This window comes from Schistocerca gregaria, chromosome 5, assembly GCF_023897955.1.
Source record: "Schistocerca gregaria isolate iqSchGreg1 chromosome 5, iqSchGreg1.2, whole genome shotgun sequence".
Lineage (NCBI taxonomy): Eukaryota > Metazoa > Arthropoda > Insecta > Orthoptera > Acrididae > Schistocerca > Schistocerca gregaria.
Window position 1 is genome coordinate 353,665,606 of NC_064924.1, and position 23,966 is coordinate 353,689,571.

Sequence of the window (23,966 nt, forward strand, 5' to 3'; positions counted from 1 at the left end):
GGTAACAGATCACTCATGGAGTTGTTGACTCAGCTACAACTCACATCTTGAGATGTAACACTTCAGTATCATGCACAAAGCTTTTAGGAATGTATGTTGATCAAGTCTTAAACTGGAAAGACCATATAACTTAACTCTCCCAGAGACTCAGTTCTGGAACTTTTGTTCTGAGAATTATTTCTAAATTTTGTGCCTCAGATGGTGCTAGAATGGCTTATTGACATTCGGTTACTGCCAGTTTTTTATAGATTATGGAATAGTTTAGTGGAGTAAAATTAATAAGTCAATTACATGAAATTTTTATGTTACAAAAGAGGGCTATTTGAATCTTGTCACATAGCTCCGCTAAGGCTCAGTGAAAACAGTTGTATTTTCTTGCTGTACCCTCCTTGGTCATATATAAATTTTCACTGCATTTTTACCTATTTCAAGTAGAAGATTTGCTTTTTTGGTGCAGCACAATTTTGACTAAGATAAACTGACACTATAGTTGAAACTTCCTGGCTGTGTGCCCGATCGAGACTCGAACTCGGGACCTTGCCTTTCGCGGGCAAGCGCTCTACCATCTGAGCTACCGAAGCACAACTCACACCCGGTACTCACAGCTTTACTTCTGCCAGTATCTCGACGCCATATGAGCCACATACTTGTGGGAAGTCAAAATTTTAGATTCTAATATTTTACTGTTCATCATTTGTCACTGATTGTGTCAGTACTTATTTCTATCGTGTGGAATTTTATTTGTGAGTGGCACGATAAACTCTTACTATAATCATTCGTTATAGACCTAAGTTTAAATTATGCTCGTTTAGAAATTTTTGATAAGAGTAGCCTATCCTCATTCAAATACAATTATTCCCTAATTTCACTGTACAATTACAATAGCAGTAGTTTGTTTTTGAAAATTTTCTGACATTTACAAAAGCATTTTGAAAATTTTTGTAAGTTAAGGGTGTTGTGGATAACTTGTTTCATAGTGCATCAGCATCAGTGATTTAATGTTACTGTCAAAGAATAGTTCACCCTGAATTTCATTAGATAGCTGTGTGAATGAACATTTTCAGAGGTTATCATAAAAGAGGATAACTTTGGGACAGGGGGTGTAGCTTTAGGACAGTATGTAATTTTCAGCTTTTGAATTAAACAAAAATTCTCCTTATTTGGAAGTGGCAAACAGTAACTGCTACTAACTGTGAATTGTAATTTGGCATCTAGCGAGTGAGCCAATAGGTTATGGTGTGGGTAGATGTGGGATTTGGGGGAATGCACTCCGGGAAGTACTGTAAATATGCAGTCCGGCAACAGAAGCTGCCAATCAGAACCAGGGAGTGTGCATGTCAGCTTATAGTTTCTTCCGCATAGTATCGTGAAGCCAACAAAAAAATCTGGTGCAATCTGATGCCTACATTTGGAAGCTATCACACCACTGTTGTCTGAGTATAGACTGGTATGTCTATGGATTCAATGCAGGGGATACAGATAGTCATGCAAAATACTTCTGAACACTTTTTCTAAAAGCTGTCTTGAGCAGTAATTTCAGCAGCCAACACAAATGGAAATATTTTAGACCTTAAAGCTAAAGATATACTGGAATGTCAGTATAGAATCAGGGATTAGCAATAATGGTGTCATTACAGCAATTATGATTACAAAAGCTAATAAATCAGTCAAGAAGGCTAGGAAAGTGATTCTAATAGACAGAGGAGATAAGCAGTTCTTTTCATCACAATGTTACAGTAAAATGGATGATAGAGGAATTATGGGCAAAGTTGAAGCAGATTACAAATTGTGGTGTGGAGAGTTATATGCCTAATAAGTGGATAAAGGATGGAAAAGACCCTCCATGGTTTAATAAAAAAAATGCAGCAGATACTGAGGAAGCAGAGGCTGTTGCACACTTTAGTCAAAAGAGAATGAACAAAAGACAACAAGCGAAGGTTAGTAAAGATTTGTGTGTCTGCCAAAAGATCTATGCACAAAGCATTCAACTACCACTATCACAAATTAGTAAAAGATCTGGCAGCGAACCAGAGAAAATTCTGATCTTATGTAAAACAGCTAAGCAGGACTAAGGCTTCCATTCATTCCTTGTTGGTCAGTCTGGTGTGCCATTTTAAAACAGCAAAACGAAAGGCAAAGTTTTAAATTTCATGTTCAAGAAATCGTTCACATAGGCGAATGTTACAAACATAACATCATTTGATCAGTGGACAGACTCCCATATGGATGACATAGTAATAAGCATCCCTGAGGTAGAGAAACAACTGAAAGATTTGAAGCAAGTAAATTTTACAAGGTGTACTCTACTGCGTTGTCACCTTACCTAGCTTGCATTTATTGTGCATCTCTCACCCAGCACAAATTCCAAGTGACTGTAAAAATGCTCAGATGAGTCCAGTACATAAAAAGACTAAAAGAACATACCCAAAAAATTACAGACCAATGTCCCCAACTTCTGTTCATTGCAGAAGCCTTGAATCTATTTTCAGTTTGAAAATAATAAACTTCATTGAGACTGAGAAGCTTATGCCTGCAAATCAGCATGGTTGTAGAAGGCATCGCACATGCAAAACTCAGCTTGCCCATTTCTCATATGATTATTGCGAAGTATGGATGAAGGATAACAGCCAGATTCCATATTTCCGGAAAGCATTTTGCATGGTACCTCACTACAGGCTGTTAATGAAGGTATGAGTATATGGAATATATGAAATATGTGAGGGGCTTGAAGGCAGAACCCAGTATGTTGTCCTTGAAGGCAAGTGTTCATTGGAGACAAGGGAGTACCCCAGGGATGATGCCATGCTGGAGAGTAAGGTGTTGAAGTTGAGTGACTGTAAGAAGTTGCAAGAGGACTTTGACAAAATTTCAAGTTGGTATGATGAATGGCAGCTAGCCCTAAATGTTGAAAAATGAAAGTTAATACAGCTGAGTAGGAAGACCAAACCTGTAATGATCATATCCAGTATTACTAGTGTCCTGCTTGACACAATCAAGTCACGTAAATATCTGGGCATATCACTTCAAAGTGAAATGAGCTGGAATGAGCATGTGAACTGTGGTAGGGAAGGAAAATGGTGGACTTTGGTTTATGGGAGAATTTTGGGAAAGAGTGGTTCAGCTGTAAAGGAGATCATATGTAGGACAATGGTGCAACCTGTTATGGAGTACTGCTCAAGTGTTTGGGATATATACCAGGTCAGCTTGAAGGAAGACATTGAAGCAATTCAGAGACAGGCTACCAGATTTGTTACCAGAAGGGTTGAGCAACACGTACAGATATGCTTTGGGACCTCAAATGGGTAGCCCTCAAGAGAAGGTGATATTCTTTTTGAGAAACACTGTTGAGAAAATTTAGAGAATCAGCATTTAAAGCTGACTGCTGAATGATTCTACTGCTGCCAACATACGTTGCACATAAGGACCACTAAGATACGAGAAATTAGGGCTCATACAGAGATATATAGACAGTCATTCTACCCTTGCTCTATTTGTGAGTGGAGCAGGAAAGCAAAGCATATGCCTAGTAGTGGTACAGAGTACCTTTCACCATGTACCGTACACTGACTTGTCGAATGTCTATATAGAGGGCTCATACAGAGACATATAGACATCCATTCTACCCTTGCTCTATTTGTGAGTGGAGCAGGAAAGCAAAGCATATGCCTCGTAGTGGTACAGGGTACCTATCACCATGTACCGTATGCTGGCTTTTGGAATGTCTATATAGATGTAGATGTAGACAAGTAGATTGTATTTGTTTTTTGGTCACCTTTTTGAGGTTGTTTGTTTTCCAAAAACTTTAATATGCCAAAAGAAAACTGTACATTTTACATTATTGACAGGGATTTGTTTTGAGAATTATGTTTTCTCACACCTTTTTACTTTCATTGTAGAATTTTTAACTTGTATCTACATCTACATTCATACTCCGCAAGCCACCCAACGGTGTGTGGCAGAGGGCCCTTTACGTACCACTGTCATTACTTCCCTTTTCTGTTCCATTCGCGTATGGTTCGCAGGGAAGAACAACTGTCTGAAAGCCTCCATACGCACTCGAATCTCTCTAATTTTACATTTGTGATCTCCACGGGAGGTATAAGTAGGGGGAAGCAGTATGTTTGAAACCTCATCCAGAAACTCATCCTCTCGAAACCTGGACAGCAAGCTACACCGCGATGCAGAGCGCCTCTCTTGCAGAGTCTGCCACTTGAGTTTGCTAAACATCTCCGTAACGCTATCACGGTTACCAAATAACCTTGTGATGAAACGCGCCGCTCTTCTTTGGATCTTCTCTATCTCCTCCGTCAACTCCATCTGGTACAGATCCCACACTGATGAGCAATACTCAAGTATAGGTAGAACGAGTGTTTTTTAAGCCACCTCCTTTGTTGATGGACTACATTTTGTAAAGACTCTCCCAATGAATCTCAACCTGGTACCCACCTTACCAACAATTAATTTTATATGATCATTCCATTTCAAATCGTTCCGCACGCATACTCACAGATATTTAACAGAAGCAACTGCTACCAGTGTTTGTTCCGCTACCATATAATCATACAATAAAGGATCCTTCTTTCTATGTATTCGCAATACATTACTTTTTTCTATGTTAAGGGTCAGTTGCCACTCCCTACACCAAGTGCCTATCCGATGCAGATCTTCCTGCATTTCGCTACAATTTTCTAATGATGCAACTTCTCTGTATACTACAGCATCATCTGCGAAAAGCCGCATGGAACTTCCGACACTATCTACTAGGTCATTTATATATATTGTGAAAAGCAATGGTCCCATAACACTCCCCTGTGGCACGCCAGAGGTTTCTTTAATGTCTGTAGACGTCTCTCCATTGATAACAACATGCTGTGTTCTGTTTGCTAAAAACTCTTCAATCCAGCCACACAGCTGGTCTGATATTCCGTAGGCTCTTACTTTGTTTATCAGGTGACAGAGCGGTACTGTATCGAACGCCTTCCGGAAGTCTAGGAAAATAGCATCTACCTGGGAGCCTGTATCTAATAATTTCTGGGTCTCATGAACAAATAAAGCAAGTTGGGTCTCACACGTTCACTGTTTCCAGAATCCATGTTGATTCCTACAGAGTAGTATAAAGTACCGTATAACCTCAAAATTGTAAAAAGTCACCACAGAGTGAGTTAACTTTGGAACAGTCCCAAAATTAACACATATTGTTATAATTAGTACTTGTCCACTTTCTTAGTATCTCAGCTGTCCAGCCATGCCCAGAAATTGTGCCCTTGGAAAACAACTATCAGAGAATCATACAGAGGAAAGCATGCATGGAGCCTTGCAAACAATAAGAAGCAATACTTTCATTATTCATCAAACAGCATTGGAATTTTGAATTTCAAAAGACACACCACAGCTGGAGAGCCAAAGAAATGTAAGTCCTGTTGGTAGAACTCCCGTTCCTTTTACAAGTGAGAAAGAGTTGCAGTTTGTGGCTCACATCATTGCTATATTGAATTATGGATTTCGTGTTGAAGCAGTTAACTTTCAGAATATTGTCAAGTCCTGTTTTGACAACTGTGGGAAGAAGAAAGTGAGGTTTAGAAACAACCAACTAGGAAAGGATTAAGACAGAAGGATCCATGTAACAACACAACCAGAGAATTGTGCACAATCTTGTTGAAAATCCTGGTCCTGGAAAAATTATTACACGGGGGGGAGTAAGCACCCTGAGAAGATGCAAACTTCTTATGAGGCATGAACATCAATAATCGTGTGTGAAAATGTAATGGGGGATATTTTGTGACCACATATAAACTACAAAGCAGAGGAAATGTGAACAACATGAGCTGAAAAAAGTTCCTACAAAGCCCATAACCATCAAACCAAGTCACTTTGGTTTTATGGACACACCTTTGAGGACTGGTTTGCATTATTAATGTTGCCTGTTTTGAAGCACCAGGAAGGACAAAATTAGTTCCCAGATTTAAATAGAGGTACTAAAGCTATGACAGGAAAACAACATAAAATTCCTCGCACATCTCCTGCAGCCACTGGATGTGGCTTATTTTCGCTCAATGAAAGTTGCTTTGAGAAAAGTATGTAAAGACTGGAAGGAGACTGCCATTGGACATTGGTGACATCTGTTCCCCTCTGAACTGTTTCCCACACTGCTGAAGAAACTTTGGAATCGTTTGTTAGCACACTGGTCCATTCAAATTGACTGTGATACAAATTTATCCTACTCACAGACAAGTGGTCTTCAGAATTCTGTCATCAAAAAGGCTGGCTTCATCTGTTTCTTCCCTCATTGGGATAGTTTCTAACTACAAATTGCAAAAAATGTGAAGCAACACAAAGGAAATCACAAAATTGTAAGAAGGAAGGGTCTGAAAGTCCCCAAAGGGAAGAGTGTTTTGATAGAAGAACTTGAAGCTGAAGCACCATCCCAGCACCAACCATGGTGTATGGTACATGAACTCAAAAACTTGTATCAGCACCGGAGATACCAAAAAGTGCCAGTAGTGGCAGCAGCAGGTGGTGGTGGTCATAGCACTGTTGTATCATTACAAGTCAGTGAAGATGGCATAACCCTAAATGATGACTTCACTGATTTTAATGGTGAGTCAAAATATGTCTGTGGGCCTGATCCTGTTGAATTATGAGGGTGAGCTTTATCCAGAACAGATAAGTAAGATGGAAGACAAAGATGATATACTAATCACTGCTATGAGGAAATGTGGGGTGTACTGTTTCCATATTTGGAAACACAATGGTCAACATTATATACAGATAAAGTCTTATTGGCTTGGTATGTATTGAGAAAAAAAATTAAAACCCTATAAAACTGTTGTAAAGTTACCCCATTTTATGGTACCATTGTCATGCGCATTTCTGATTTAGTTACTGCAGCACATATTATAACTAAGATGTTGTGTTGCATCTGGTTCTGCCTTTCAAGAGGAATGTATGCTCTCAACATTTATCTTAAGTTAATGCTATCTTCAATTTTGTCAGTGACTTAACACCAAAAAGTTAGAACACTAGTAATTTTTACCACAGATTTTTCTACTGTGTTAATAAGAATCTCATTTTGTATACAAACTGCTTTGGCTCTTAAACAGAATTACTAATATTTTTAGCTCAGCAGATTAAAAGATTATCAGCAGGCTTAGTTTAATGTTATTTGTTTACTGTTTGGTAAAACATTGCACCAGCCACAATGCAGCCCCATTGTGAATGCTGTTCTCATACATATGTTGTTACCAAGGCTTTGTAACCCCTCATCACCAGTTTTGTAAAGGCCTCGGTGCTACTGCTGTGGAGGCTGAGTTGCCACTGTTGTTATGGTGTGCTGAGTTTGTGAATTGGCTTCTGGTACAGTACACTTCTAAGATAATTTCTCCCTGCCACTATTACACAGCTATGCCATAGGGTCAGGTAACAGGATAGGAGAACAGAGGTTCTATAGTTCTCCAACAAATTAGTAAGAAAGTTACACAATTGAGTTGAAAAGGTTTACTAATCTTTGTGACTAGTTGAATAGAGAAGTCTGCAACACTGCATGTAACATAACACAGAAAAGACCCTCAATGGCTAAGTGCAAATAATTGTAGGTAAACATCACATTACATAGCAAATGCAATTTACAACAACTGTCTTTTCCCTTCTAAGAGTTCCCTGTCTAAGTCAGCTCTGGGCGATGATCTATAACCAAGTGAGTAAGAGCTGCTCTTCTACCTTCTGAGTAGGCTTCTGGCCATTGTGTCTGGTTATTGGCAGATCATACTCAGCCAGCAAGTGGCCGAGGTGAAGTTGATATCTTCATCCTCAGTGCCACCTGTAGTGCTGGTGGAACTTTTGCAAATAGTGAGTCACTTTGGCACTGACACCAGCTTTCATCTTTGTGCCTGTGGTGCTTTTGCCCTGGGACAAGATGGCTGACTGTGTCTGGGTCACACAAAAGGTTTTTTTTTTTAGATTAAGCAACCTCCATCAAGTGCAGATAATGGCAGCTATAGGAGACCTGGAAGTGTTAGTGCAAGATGAAAAGGAATGCCCCACACAGGTGAGAGTATTAAAATTCTAATAGTTGACTGTCACACCATTCACACTGAAGTGCCAGAGTTTGAAGTGCTCCTGAAAAGCAATGAAACTCACATAATACTACATACAGAAAGGTGGTTAGAGCCTGAAGTTGATGGCTGTGTGACCTTTGTGGGAAATTTAAGTGTATTTCAAAAGGACACGATACTGGGAAATGGAGGTGTGGTGTACTTGTTAAAGTAGACAATAAGCTCAAATCCACTGAAATACAAAATTTAAGTTGCATGTGAGAGTGTGTTCCCAAGACTCAATATCAGCAGTGGTCATAAAAACTGAAAACTCATTTCGCTTGTACATAACTTCCTAAATTATACTGTAATCATCAATGGAGACTTTAATCATGTAACAATCAACTGGAAAAATTGCAGTTTTGTGGTGATGGGCGTGACAAGACACACTATGAAACATGACTAAATGTGTTGTCTGAAGACTACTTAGAACAGAAAGTCAGAACTCCACTCTTGATGGAAATATATTAGATCTAATTGAACAAACAGGCCTGACCTCTTTGTGGATGTCCACATCAAAACTGATATCAATGACCATGAGCCAGTTGTGTCAACAATGATTACCAAAGGGCAACTAAAATAAGTAGAAAGATATATATGTTCAATAAACTAGACAAAAAATGGGAATTGCACTGTAGATTTTCCAAAAGAGCCTGATAGAAAGAATGACCTTGAATTATTATTTCGTTCTTTCAATTTCACATCAGTTATTGATTTTCGTACTTGGGTAGTACAGGATAGTAGCACACTGATAGATAATGCTTTTGTAGACCAAAATAAATTTAAACAAAAAATACTGTTCCTGTGAAGAACAGTCTTTCTGATCACGATGCACAGTTAGTTACATTATATGACATAGCCCCATATAGTAATGCAAAACAGTTCTCCAAAGTAATTCATTCAATGAACAATTTAACAGTTGCAAATTTTTGGGAAAGCCTGTAGACCGGAATTAGTTGTACAAGGAACCTGTTGCTATTTTAAGATTTAACTGATTTCATGATGCCTTTATGAGTACACCTGTAAACAGTTTTCCTAAGAAAACAGTGAAAAGTAATTCTAAGAAACCATCATAAAAGCTATGGCTTAATAAAGGCATAAAAATATCATGTGAAGAGTAAAAGCAAATTTATCTTATTGCTAGAAAAAGTAATGATCCAGAAACACTCAAACATTATAAAAAGTATTGCACTGTGTTAAGAAAAGTTTTTAGAAAGTCCAAAAGTATGTGCATTATGTCTGAGATGGAATGGAATGGAATGAGCATTTGATGTCATTGGCCGGGAGGCCCCTTACGGGGCAGGTCAGGCTGCCTTGATGTAGGTCTTATTACATTCGACACAACATTCTGCGACCTGTGCGCCAAATGGGGATGTAATGATGATGACGACAACATGACACCCAGTCTCTGAGCGGAGAAAATCCCCGACACAGCTGGGAATCGAACCCGGGCTCCTTAGGATGGCAGTCCGTCACGCTGACCATTCAGCTATTGAGGTGGACATGTCTGAGATTAGCACCTCTGATAATAACATTAAAACAATTTAAGGGAAACAGGGCAACTGAGAGCACAGAAAGACTGTATTTCTATCAAACTCAGTGAAACATTTGTCAACAAAATGTCAGAATTTAGAAAATATTTTTAATAATGTTTTGAAGTGTTTAGAGAAAATAGGACCCAAGCTGTTCATTAGCTCAATATGGAAGTTAGCAACACCTATGCAATTTGATAAAACTGAAATTCAACCCCCCTCTACCACTGAAATTAGGAACATAATAAATTCACTCAAAAGTAAAAGCTTGCACAGAGTTGGTGGCGCTACCAACAGAGTACTAAAAGCTTGTTCAAAATAGATGAGTAGGATTCTCAGCCACATATGTAGTACTGGTAGCTCACTGAAATAGGGCATTTTTCCACAGAGACTTAAATATGCTATTGTTAAACCATTGCATAAAAGAAGGATAGGTTTTATGATGCTATCAACTACCAACCAATCTCACTTCTACCAGCACTATCCAAAATTCTTGAAAAAGTAATGTATTCAAGAGTAGCTTCACACATTTGTAAAAATTAAATACTAACACTAGTTTTCCAAGTCTTTTCAACAGAAATTCCTTTATATGCTTTCACTGATCAAATATTAAATGCATTGAATAACCAAAAATCACCCATTTGGGTATATTGTGATCTCTCAAAGGCTTTTGATTGTGTGAATCATGAGATTCTTCTAAATAAGCTTAAGTATTGTGGTATGAGTGGGATAGTGCACAAATGGTTTATTTCATACTTAACTGGAAGAATGCAGAAGGTTTAAATTGACAGTACAAATAGTCTGCAAAACCAGCAGAGTCCTCTAACCGGGGAATCAAGAATGGTGTCCCACTGGGTTCAGTCTTGGGTCCCTTGTTTTTCTTAATGTATATTAAGAAGAAGCAAAGCTAGTTCTTTTTGCTGATGATACAAGTATTGTAATCACACCCAAGAAGCAAGGACCAGCTTAGGAAATTGCAAATAATGACTTTCAGAAAATTATTAAGTGGTTCTCTGCAAATGGAGTCTCACTAAATTTTGAGAAAACACAGTTTACCAAATTCTGTACAGTAAATGGCATAACACCATTGATAAATATAGACTATGAATGGAAGTCTGTTGCTAAGGCAGAATACTCAAAATTTCAGGCTGTGTGCATTGATGAGAAATTGAATTGGAAGAAACCCATTGATGATCTGCTGAAACGGTTAGGTTCAGCTACTTATCCTGTAAGGGTTATTGCAAATTTTGGTGATAAACATATCAGTAAATTAGCTTACTATGTCTGTTTTCATTCACTGCTTTCATATGGCATCATATTTTGGGGCAATTCGTCATTAAGAGATGAAGTATTCATTGCACAAAAGCATGTAATCAGAATAACAGCTGGAGCCCACCCAAGATCACCTTGCAGGCATTTATTTAAGGAACTCGGGATATTCACAGTACCTTTGCAATACATATATTCACTTATGAATTTTGTCATTAATAACGCATCCCAGTTCAAAAATAACAGTGAAGCACATTGCTACAACACTGGAAGAAAGGATGATATTCACTATTCTGGATTAAATCTCACTTTGGCACAGAAAGAGGTGAATTATGCTGCCACAAAAATCTTTGGTCATTTGCCAAATAGTATTAAAAGTCTGACACATAGCCAACCAACATTGAAAAGCAAATTAAAAGAATTTCTGAATGACAACTCCTTGTACTGAATAGATGAATTCTTAGATATGGAGTAGTAACTGTAAAAAAATGAAATAATAATTAATTAATTATTTTGTGTAAAGAAAACTTATGTGAAGCTGGCATGTTCCACATCATTATGAAATGTCCTATTCATGATCTATGGAACAAGGATTAATGTATGTATGTGTGGAACAGGAAGGGTGTTCTGTCATAGCAAAATATGGCTCATTACATAAACATGTAGTCATGGGTCACAACTCAGGCAGAGACGTTAAGCTACAGTGTCAGCATAGTTACATGTTTAAGTGTCATTGTCATCACTCTGTTTTGTTCTCACTGTTTGTTTTTGTTTGTGTAATTGTTAAAGGTTTAACCATGTCATCATCAGTCCTGCAGGCGGCTATCCTTTTGGAAGCATTGCAAGCTTTAGCACTTGAGTTAGCTTTGATGGAAGCAAATAATGCACTTCTGTCTAAGCAATTAACAGGAACAGAGCATAGATAGAAGCAGAGGAGCTATACCACCCATAATATGCAGAGAAGAGGCATAAAGAATTTGACAACTGTTGTGATGAAAATGAGCACAAGAATCTTCTGCAGTAGAAGGCAATTTTAGGATTTTTGAAGAGGCTGGGGAAAGAAGGAAAAAGGATAGTACTTTTATGGATGTAGAGATTAGTTGCACTGTAGAAATTAAGGGGGGGGGGGGGGTAATGTATAATTATCAACTCTGATATCTTGTAAAAATGTGGCGACTGAATTAGCTGTAGTACCATATATGCTACACTGGAGTAAATAAATGTGTGGGTAGCCACATAAGTGCAGCAGTATCTGCCCCAATGGATGATAATTGGTGTTGTTTAAAGGTCTTGGAGCCTGAGCCAGACATACCAGAAAGTGCATGTGCCAATGACTTTTGCATTGTGCAGAGTTGAATTGCAGACAGTAATTTTGTTGTAGATATTGCAGAGGATGCACAGGAAGCTGTTGATGAGATTGATTGTATTGCAGATGTGGTGAGTAATGAAGTGGTACATCAAATGTATTTCAAAGGAGACAAGTTTGACACCGCCATTTGTAGTGCCGGTACTTGGAATCAGGGGTGAGGTGGAAGAAAAAGAGGAGACATATTTACAAGGTTAATTATCAGGCCAACAAACATGAATCTTTTTAGAAGTGTGTGTCTGTGGATTGAACGGTTGTAGTAGTGTGGGCACTAGGTCACATTCTTGGGGTGTGGCAGGCTGTGCAAAGTGCAGATGCAGATGACAAACTATTTACAACTCAGCTGGAGTTCATTGTGCCTAACAGGTGTGATACAGGTGAAGGGTGCTGTTCAATCCTAAGATTCAAATTTCTGTTTGATCACACGCTAAAATTGACCTCTGGTGAAGGATGATGGAACTCAGTGGACCATGAAAGATTAGTGGAAACTGCTTGTGCAAAACTCGTCTTGACCTTTTCTCACATGATATACTGTGAACTATGGATGGAGGGCAACAGACAGGTTCCATATTTCTATATTTCCAGAAAGCGTTTAGCATGGAGCCCATTGCAGACTGTTAATGAAGATAGTAGCATATAAAATAAGTTCACAGGTATTTAAGTGGCTTGACGTCTTCTTTAATAATAGAACCCAGTATCTTGTCCTAAACGGCGAATATTCGTCAGAGACAAGGGTATCACCAGGAGTGCCCCAGGGAAGTGTAATAGGACCACTTTTGATCTCTATATTCATAAATGAATTGGCAGACAGGGTTGGAAGCAATCTGCAGCTGTTTGCTGATGATGTATGGTAAGGCATCAAAGTTGTGTGATTGTAGGAAGACACAAGACGACTTAGACAAAATTCCTAGTTGATGTAATGAATGGCAGCTAGCCCTAAATGTGGAAAAGTGCAAGTTGATGTGAATGAGTAGGAAGATCGAAATTGTAAGTTTGAATATGGTATTACTGGTGTCCTGCTTGACACAGTCAAGTCGTTTAAATATCTGGGCACAATGTTGCAAAGTGATATGAGAGGGAACAAGTATTTGAGAACTGTGGTAGGGAAGGTGGATGGCCAAATTTGGTTTACTGAAAGAATTTTAGGAAAGAGTGGTTCACTTGTAAAGGAGACTGCATGTAGGATGCTGGTGGAACCTATTCTGGAGTACCGCTCAAGTGTTTGGGATTTGTGCCAAGTCGGATTGAAGGAAAACATCAAAGCAATTCAGAGGCAGGTTGCTAGATTTGTTACTGGTAGTTTGAACAACATGTAAGTGTTACTGTGATGTTTTGAGAACTGGAATGGGAATCCCTGGAAGGAAGGTGATGTTCTTTTAGAGAAACACTATTGAGAAAATTTAGAACACTGGCATTTGAAGCTGATTGCCAAACAGTTCTACTGCTGCCAATATATATTGTGCGTAAGGACCATGAAAATAAGATACAAGATATTAGGGCTCATAAAGAATCATATAAACAGTCGTTTTTCCCTGGCTCAATCTGTGAGTGGAACAGGAAAGGAAATGACTAGTAGTTGTACAGGGCACCCACCACCACATACCATGCAGTGGCTTGCTGAGTATCTGTGTAGATGTAGATGTCGGAAGGATTCATTATTTCACATTAACATTTGTTGTGACTAATGGTAAGAATATGTTTTTCAATGATTTAATATGTTTTATACATTATGTTTATAACAATATTAAAATAAAATAAATAATAATCAAATAAATAAATAATTATGAGGAAATGTAGCAAATGAAAAGTAAAATGAATTTAAATATTTCACTCGCACACACAAATCACTTTCTTAATCTTCTTTTACCTTTTTTGCGGTTTGAAGAGAAGGTCGGTAGACTCTTGGCGTGCTGAAAACGTTTAATTTGCTTTCCTATGATCTCAAGGATATGATTACCTGTCTCCTCGCCTCGAGAGAATTCAGAACAGTTTTAATTTAATTTCGTGGGTATCACGTTGGCAACATGAGAAAAAATGTAGTAAAGCAAAATCTGTAACATGTTATAAATTGTGGGTAGATGATCGTTAGTATGAAATGAATGCAGAAATACCAAATTAAAGAATTATTATTTCTCAAAGTAAGTTTTTTTTTATACAGACATCTGACATCTCGAGCTCTAATCTCACAGTTTTGGACATAATAAAGAATTGTGCCGTCTTTCGGCGATCACGTAGAAATTATAATAATCTTAGCTCGACTATGGATGGAAAGCACAATTGGCGGTAGTAATGGCACTATTAAACAAATTCCTAACAGGAATACAATTTCAGTTCATTTGAACAAAAATGGAATAAAATAGGAGTCTGTTAGCGTAAGGCGCTGTCGGAAAGGCGCGCGACTGAAAACAGAAAGAAAAGACGAGCGCGCATTCTTATGTAGGACAAAATACAGATGATAGTGCTACGCCACGCTCATTCTCCTGGGCTTACATATTCGCTGACTTGCAGCGCAGTTAATTGGCACGAAGATTAAATTATATCTTTAACTTTTGACATTTCGATAAATAAAGGAAAATAGTATGTTATTACATGGCGGGCAGGGCACAATATTACCTCGCCCCCGGACGGGAATTTCAAAACTATTAACAATATTTTGAAATTCACATCCATAACAGATACTCTGATTTGTCATAGGTAGGTATCAGTTATTTCAATCGACCATAGGGATTACATTCCCTTTACAATGTTTATTATTTAGCTTCTAGTGGCTTTCTAACATTGGCATGTGTACCCTCACATTTTGACTACGGTTTTGTTAAATTACGACGGGCTCACCCATTCGGCAGAGGAGGATCCGGGGAGGGGGACTGCCCCCGTGAGCCGAAGGTTGCGTATTTCTACTAGTAATATTACAATCAGGTCTTCATGATATTTTCAAATAGTAGTTAGACGTTGCATAATTATTGAGGTTTTCAACAAAATTCCTTTGGCACTCACTGATTTGTGGGTAGCTCTATTTGGAAGTTATGCTTTTATGGAATATTACGAAGTAGTAAATATTTAAAGTCAATTCATTGAACTTGTGTTCGGCTCTCCTGATATCTTATGAGTCCCTAAATATTTCAACTCAGATCTTAATTAGTTACATGATCACAGAACGATAAATATACCTTTTTTGTTATTAACGGCATATTGGTACCGAAAAAGGATATTACTCTGTATTATGATTAGGCAACACATCATAAATTGTAACGGAAAAAAATCTCAAATATTATAAAAATACAGTTGTACAGTGTTACTGTGAATTAACCAGATTTCAATCACAGATAACTACGAAACTTTACTGTGTGTTTAGGCCTAGTATGTGTTTTGTGGTTATGTTTCATAACAGCATTCTGTTTGAAACGTCGTGTCGTGGAATGACAAATTGACTTAATTGAAGTGTTGGTTGAGGTGACGAAAAAAGTTCGTCGCAATGGAACGGCGGACGGTGGGGACTGCTAGGTACAGTTCTCGCTCTCCCGTACGTATTAGGTACGGATGGACCTGCTGTGGTTCACCGACGTCTGGTGGTTGCGACATTCATCCTTCCTTCCTCTCGGACACAAGCACTTCTCTGGAACGTGACCCGTTATGGATGGGTGGCAGCTCGCTGCAGGTGGTCACGAAAAAAAAAAAAACCAAGTACATGTTGTAACAATCGTATTTCTTGGTGTTAGCTTATCGCCCTGTACGGTAAGTTGTCTCATAAGACAGGTACAGAGTCCTGAATGTTGTTGTTCATCCGTAACATTTCACAGAGGGCGGAGTGCCATTGATAGTCGTTGCGCGCGAACTCTCTCTACAGACGGTTCGGCAAACATTAGTTGGCTCCGCACAGCGGTGCGTAAACCTTTCCAAAAATAGTTCAGGCGACGCTAGCGGCTGCTGGTGAGGAAATGTTCATGCCAAAGCAAGAACGTTTGCTCAATGTTCCGACAACACACAAGACATAGTCTTTAACAAGTCGATCAAATTTGCATCCCGAGTGGATTCTGTCATATTGATCGCACTTGTTTTCGGTTTTGTGGCAATAAAGCGCAAATTTAGAGATCATTTTCTGTCTGGTTGCAGTTTATGGTCACTGAATGAAGCACTTCGAACAGTTCGTACGCAGTAATGTGTGGAGAAATGTCACCAATCGTCATATCTTGGAGAAAAATCGCCACACAAAACTAGACGTGGTGCCACTGTTCATTAAATAGAATCATTTTTATATACAATTCGTTGTGACAACCATTGCTTTTATATATTGTCCAGTAAGTCACAACACTGTGCAGTGAAAAATACGCTGACGGTTTACTTTTTAAAGTCTCAATCAATATATTCACTTTGGGCAAATTTTATAGTTACAACACATCAGTATTCTTTGAGACACAGGTCTGTGAGATTTCACTGCTATGTACATTTAGCTATACTCGCATTGGAGGTTTATATATTGGATTTCACAGTAACAGTCACTGATCAGAAGATAATCATTACTGTCTATAAAGAATTACAATGGAATTAGAAATATACACTACTCAAAATTCAGTTACTTGTAACCATTTACATATTCCCAGGAAAGAAAGCATAACTTCGTTTCTCATTCAAATGATATTCGCTGCTCGGTCAAGTGGAGAAATCACACGATTTTACTTCCTACTTACGAAATTCAAATCGCAACGAAAATTAGCCATAAGGCTACCACGTATTCATCAGAAGGATGTATATTCTAATGGTTGCAGCAAGGTAACACATTGATTCTCTAGATGCTGACTATTTTAGGGTTTTATGTACATACATTGCAAATAACACATTAGCACAAAACTCGAATTTATTTCATAAATAATTGGGAAGATAAAATTTACTATTCATCAAGTGATTCAAAGTTTGAGTTTACTTATTGACTTTGCAAAGAAAGTTTAAAAGGTTTTTTTTTCAGCTTTATTCCTGGCTTGACTAATTATTCATACTCATTAAAGCAATAACATTTGAAAAAGTTATCTTTAATTATTGAATAAAGTTATTTACTTACAATTTGAAAAGGAAAAAACTTACGATTTAAATACTGGAAGAAAAATTTTCACATTAGTTATACATTCACCATGAAATTTATATACAAGTTAGATACACAATACAGTCGTTTACATACAAATATTGGTACACATGTAATAAAGGTCATTACTTCAAGTGGGTAAGTAGCACTTTGTCTACTAACATTTGATCATTCATAATACTTTTTTGTGGAGTCCGATGGTTCGATTAGTCCCCAGTCCAGAATCTTATGTATTTCTGCTTTACAGATTCTTTTTTTTTCCACGGCACGGCGTATGATGTCCTACAAAAAGTTTCGTGTGGGGTAACCTCCACCTTATACACAAAGTTCTTTATGGTTCCAGGTTTACTATCAAATACAGGCATATAATCTTCCATGAAATTAGTTCTTCCTTCGGTGTTTGGTTCAGATATGTCGACTATGATACTTTTGCTACAATTGACGCTGAATTGTTAAGTACTGCTGCGTCATTAACTTTCGAGTGCAGAAATTCTGACATCTCGAAATCTTTAGAAATGTGGGGTATACCTGAGCCTACCAATTTCACAATAACATTACGAGAGCATCTGTTATGTGCATTTTGAGTCCTAATTAACCGTAGTGCAATTCTTTTCCCTTTGTTTGTAACCACGCATTTTCCCGCATGTAGATCAATCTTTGCATTTCTACCGCGTAGAAAATCCCACCCTAGGATGCGAGGAACCGATAACTTTTTAATTAGTAAGAAGTGGCACGTAAGTTGCTCGTCTTCGAGCACCTGCACCTGCTGCAGCGCTTAATGCGCCAGAAACTCGGCAATTTTGCAAGGCCAATATAGGTAATCTATTTATGCAATTAATTTGGTCGAACAAGGTCTGATTTATGACACATGGAATGGCACCAGTATCAATTATTGCTTCCACACTAACACCGTTAATAGTGACCATAATTTCAGCTTGCACCAAGTATTCATCGTCATGTTTATAGACTCAGCTTCTAATAATTCGTCCCCGATGTCGGCACCGTCGTTGTAACGTAGCGCTTTCAGATTGATTGTGGGGTTGCCTCCACCTATAGATCCAACCGAGCTCGCTAGGCCATTCAGAACGGTCGGCTTTAGTTTGACTTGCTGTTCGCCAAATTGTTCTACAACTTCACATACTCGCTCTGTAGTTACTGTCAATGTGAAATTGACCGTTTGCGTCTGGAATGACGGGTACTGCTTGTATTACATTCAGTGTCTGGTTACCGAACCATAGAATTGGATGATGGTTTGACCACTGGTTGCCGTTATTACTATTCGGATATTGGTTCTTGTTCCGAATATTTGTGTTAGGCTGACTCGGAGGACTGTCGTTGTTAGCCCATTGATTGCCATTCTGCTTTTTCCACAGTGTCCTTTTATCGTGGTAAGCGTCATGATCATTGTTTCCACCTTCGAATTTGCGAGTTACCGTTGCCACAATTCCATTTATTGGTTACGGAAGCGGTATTCGCTTCATTAGAAGTATGGTTCCTTTTATGGTTGTATCCAGGCACATTCACTTTGTCATATTGACCTTTCTGTGTTGGTTACGTTTACTCTGTTCATTACAGTCTGGATTATAAATACTGTGACAACCGTTACAGTTATTCGTGAATGCTTGGTAAGACTTTGTATCTTCTTGAACTAGATCCTAGGAGTCGATCACCGAAAGGAAATGCTCCAGATATTCGCCTAGTACATTTATTAATTTTTCCCTAAGGTTGATCGGTAATTTTGTCTTTAATATTCGCAATGTATCGTTAAAAATATTTGCGCAGGCTCCTCTTTTTCGGATTATACAGTTCAAGGGTACAAACTTGTTTGCGCAAATGTTCTTGGATTCCTGCAGACCAATATTTTGCAAGGAAAGCTTTCTCGAATTCAGCAAGCGTATTGCATGATTCAGTGGTTTCGCTAGGGCTGCGTCACTAGTGACGTGTGACATCGCGTACTGAATTTTTTGATATTCTGACCCGTATCTGTGTAATATAATCTTAGAAGCGCGTATAAATACAATTGGGTGGATGTAATTCATGTCCTCGGAAAATATTGGAAAATGGCAGTGTTTGAGTAAATTTTGCTCAATTTTCGGTGAACTCACTATACCCTCGTCTTCGTGATTGCATTTTGCTGGCGACAAGTCGGGTGTTTGGAATATTTTTTTCATTCCCGAATGTCGTTTTTCGTACATTGTTGCCATCCGACAGTTGCATAGGAAAATTCATTTCCGTTCTGCTGTCCGTCGAAACGGCTTTCTCCAAATTACGGACGCGTATTTCCCGTGTCCACATAGGCATTCCTTCGTTTGGTTCTTTTTGTCCGTCTCGCGGACTGTGCGTGGCGTCTGAATTCGCTTGTACGGCAGAACATATTTCTTCCCGTATGCACTGAATAGCTTTGTCGACGTCAACATTAATCTTTGTATCAAGTTTCGTCTCTTTAATGGCTATCCAGTTGGAAATTCCAGTATTTATTTGTCTTTTGTGAGATTCTAACTGTTCGTCTGAGATCTTTTGATTATTTATTTTGAGATCTGTAACGTCAGATTTCAATTTTTCCACATCCGATTTTATTGCGGAATGCGAAATTTTTAATTTTTCAACACCACTGTCCAGTTTGTTGACTTGGTGAAAAATTGCTGCATAAGCTTGCTTCCATATTCATTAGGTAGGACCAGATGTTGGCGAATTCGGTTTTTATATCAATATTTTAATTCTTTGTCTCTGATCGCGTAATTCCAACTTTTTCGGGAAAGCAGTAAGCGCGTCAAGCGCAATACTGTGTTCCATCGTTTCATTAGAGTGATCTGTATCCACTCGAGTTTCATTAATTGCAGTGGCCGGATGACCATTTTCGATGTTTTGTGAGACCTCCGAATTTGCGGCGGACATCTTCAAGTCCGTAGTTTGATTTTCTAACTCGTTTGTGGTGAAATCTATGAGTGATACATTTAGATTTACCATGTCATTTCCAAAATTTGATGGTGAAGCCATGATTTCAATTGCTAAATTTTCCTTTCTACCGACTTTGACAATAATCTGCAATATTGAAAAATTGGGAAAAATTCGTCACACGAATGTTAACCTTTAACAGTAACATACATACATATAAAACTGTAAATAATGTTAATACAATAAATAATTTTCCTGACTATGGTGCTCTTTTATCATCGAGCGGCCAAATCGGCCATTTTGTGTTCTCTGTCTTCACACGCAACAACAATCTTGCAACGGTTTTTGCAAAACTGGATTTTTCTTGACACATCCTTCCAAAATCACTGAACCAAACTGCTAGTAACTACGACTATTTCTGTACAGAATCTAAGGAAAAATACTATTGAAGACAACTACTGTCTTGATAGAGCAAAAAATTCATTTGATTAAGTTTTTTACCTTACAGATGTACAATTTGCCGTAATCTGGATTGGATGACTTTTTCCACATCGTGGTACAGTACATCAAATGGTTATATGAAATAAAAATGCAAATTTTATATTAGAAAATGGGATTTAAATTTTTACATACATTTATTCTTACGTTACGGCCTCTCGTATTGAGCGCCATATATATTAATAATTAAAGTAAAATAAATAATAATTAAGTAATTATTAATAAATGAAAAGTAAAATGAATTTAAATATTTCACTTGCACACACATAACTTTCTTAATCTTTTTTACTTTTTTTGCTGTTTGAAGTGAAGGTAGGTAGACTCTTGGCGTGCTGAAAAATGTTTAATTTGCTTCCCTATGATCTCAGGGATATGATTAGGTGTCTCCTCACCTCGAGAGAAAATTCAGAACAGTTTTAATGTAATTTCTTGGTATCGCGTTGGCAACATAAGAAAAAATGTAGTAAACCAAAATCTGTACCATTTTATAAATTGGGGATAGATGATCTTTACTATGAAATGAATGCAGAAATACCAAATTAAAGAATTATTATTTCTCAAAGTAAGGTTTTTTATAGAGACATCTGACATCACGAGCTCTAATCTCACAGTTTTGGACATAATACAGAATTGTGCCGTCTTTCAGCGATCACGTAGGAATTATAATAATGTTACCTCGCCTATGGAGCGAAAGATAAAAAGTGTTCATAGTAGTCATATCGGTAACTGCAATTGGTGATAGTAATGGCACTATTAAACAAATTCCTAATAGGAATACATTTTCAGTTAATTTAAACAAAAATGGAATAAAATAGGAGTCTGGTAGCGCAAGATATGTCGGAAAGGCGCGCGACTGAACACGGAAAGAAAAGGCGAGCGCGCATTCTTATGTAGGACAGAATACAGATGATAATGCTACGCCACTCTCATTCTCCTGGGCGTACATATTCGTTGACTTGCACCGCAGTTAGTTGTCACAAAGATTAAAGTATATCTTTAACTTTTGACATTTCGATAAGAAAGGAAAATAGAACTTTCAGCATTGCAGCGCGTCAGCAATCGTAATTATCTAAATAAATTATAAATAATCCGCCTCGATTGCGAAAATTCCCGGTGTTTACCCAGGTTTCAACGTGGATAACCACGCCTTGTTCAGAACAAAATAAAAAACAGCTTGCCTAAATGGGCATAGTCAATTTCTAAAATGAACACCCACAACGGCCGTTCTGTTCTGAACAAGGCGTGGTTATCCACGTTGAAACCTGGGTAAACACCGGGAATTTTCGCAATCGAGGCTTATTATTCATAATTTATAAAGGAAAATAGCATGTTATTACGTCTCGGGAAGGGCACAATATCACATGTTGCAGAATCTTTTTTTGTGTTGTAATGTACTGATGATATTAAAGACATAATTCCTTGTGTAATGTTTTGTGTGATATTTAATGGAAGATGTAAATGATTTACAGCAGGTGTTGATTTTCCAGTAGTTTTGTAGACTAGTAGGATTCAGTATTAACAGTTTGTTTTATGTAATTCTGTATGGAATTTATTGAGCCAATTTATTGTAAATTAGTTTTTAAGGGTTGTTCAATGAGACTGGAAAATTTGGTAACATTACCCTGTTTGCATATAACTGGACAGTTAAATAAGTTACTGATCATGTGTGAATGGTAAGTCAGTGGGTTAACATCATAGATTTACAACACAGTCAGTGAACCTTGTAGTTTAAATTGTCCTTGTTTTAAGAAAACTATACTGTTCTCAAGTATCAGTGGGGAAATATGTAAGGAACAGTCAAATGAGGCAGATGAAACAAAAGTAAGTAAACTGTTTATTATTGGAAATGTAATTGCTGTAATTGTTAATAAATTTATCCATTGTTCAATGCTTTCACGGAAAAGTGTTTTTGCTTGCCTACAGAACCATGATTGTACCCCGGTGTGCATCTCTTCTACTGAGCCTAATATACGGCTACGCATGTCTTTGTTCAAGGCTCTAAAAATATGCAAAGCTCATGAAGAGATCAGGACTGTATGGAGGATGTGTAAGGGCTTTCCAGCAAACCTTCTGCCGCATAGTTGAAATAAACTTGGCAACATGTTGCAGCAAGTTCACCATCTATGCTTGGATGAACATGCCGATGATGAACACATCCACTCACATGGGCAGTCTGCACTGCTGAGGATTGTTTTTCTTTACAAGAATCACAGCAGGTCCGTGGACTTACTGCCATATCCTGCCCTGAGGAGAAGAGCTGTGCCCAGATGTACATGTGTGTCCGTGGACCCCATGGACGAACATTCCTGCACAGCTACTTGTGTCAACCAGGCTACTAGGCTACTTACTGGCTGCCTGTTGCACCAACACCACGGCACCTGCTACTGGCAGCACATGCCAAGATGCGGGATCAGAATGTGGCTAGCGCTGGGGATTGCTATGAGTGTTGTAGTTTTTTTTTTTTTTTTCAAATAAAATGTGTGACTAAAAATGATATTTCTTTGAGGAACTGGCCTTCAGCATCCTGACAACAACCCACCACAGCAATTCAACCATGCCACCATACATATCATCCAACCATTGCCTCTGCATAAAGAACAATGTGCATTGGTGACATAGCAGTTGTCTCTCAAAGAGAATATAAATTGAGTCAGGTACTTAGTGCATTGGAATGTGTGCCACCCGAAGAGTATTATATGCTTATAATAAAAACGAAAATGAAAACACTGACATACTCCCCAGGGGGTGAAATCTGACATCTCAGAAGTAAAATACAATACTTTCAAATTTTGGCAGTAGCCCCTATAAAATGATAATGTTCACCATATTGACAAATACTTAAGTTACTCTATGTATTTTATCTGCCCTTGTTTAAAAACTCAACAGAAATCTGGCATTACATGCAGATCAAATTAACTGTTTTAAATTTTTATTGAAAATCAGAATATTTTATTTGCTTTTTTTGTTGTTTCAACAGGATAAAACAGTAATTGCTGAGCACATATCAGCAGGCTTGAAACGATATTTCCCTGACTATGCTCAAACTGTTATGGAGGAACCTCTTCTATTTGGGGACTACCGAAATGCCATAAGTGAAGATGAGCAGAGGGTTTATGAAGACCTGCTTGACTATGAAGCTATCTATCGAATATTTAAAGAGGTTAGTTTTCATAATTTTGTTCTGTGTGTTAGTGTATCTCTTTTCTTTTGTCCCCTCATCATCATCTCAATCTCCTTTT

The 23,966-nt window shown here is 38.0% G+C and overlaps 1 protein-coding gene across 1 annotated transcript in view; it reads left to right on the top strand.

The window, feature by feature from the left end:
• Positions 1-23,966, top strand: part of LOC126273341 (dynein axonemal heavy chain 10) — a 1,458,287-nt gene that overhangs the window by 1,054,031 nt on the left and 380,290 nt on the right. The window contains exon 125 of the mRNA XM_049976887.1: positions 23,705-23,887. Within this exon, the coding sequence (XP_049832844.1) occupies positions 23,705-23,887 (183 nt within the window). The remainder of the gene's footprint in view (positions 1-23,704; positions 23,888-23,966) is intronic.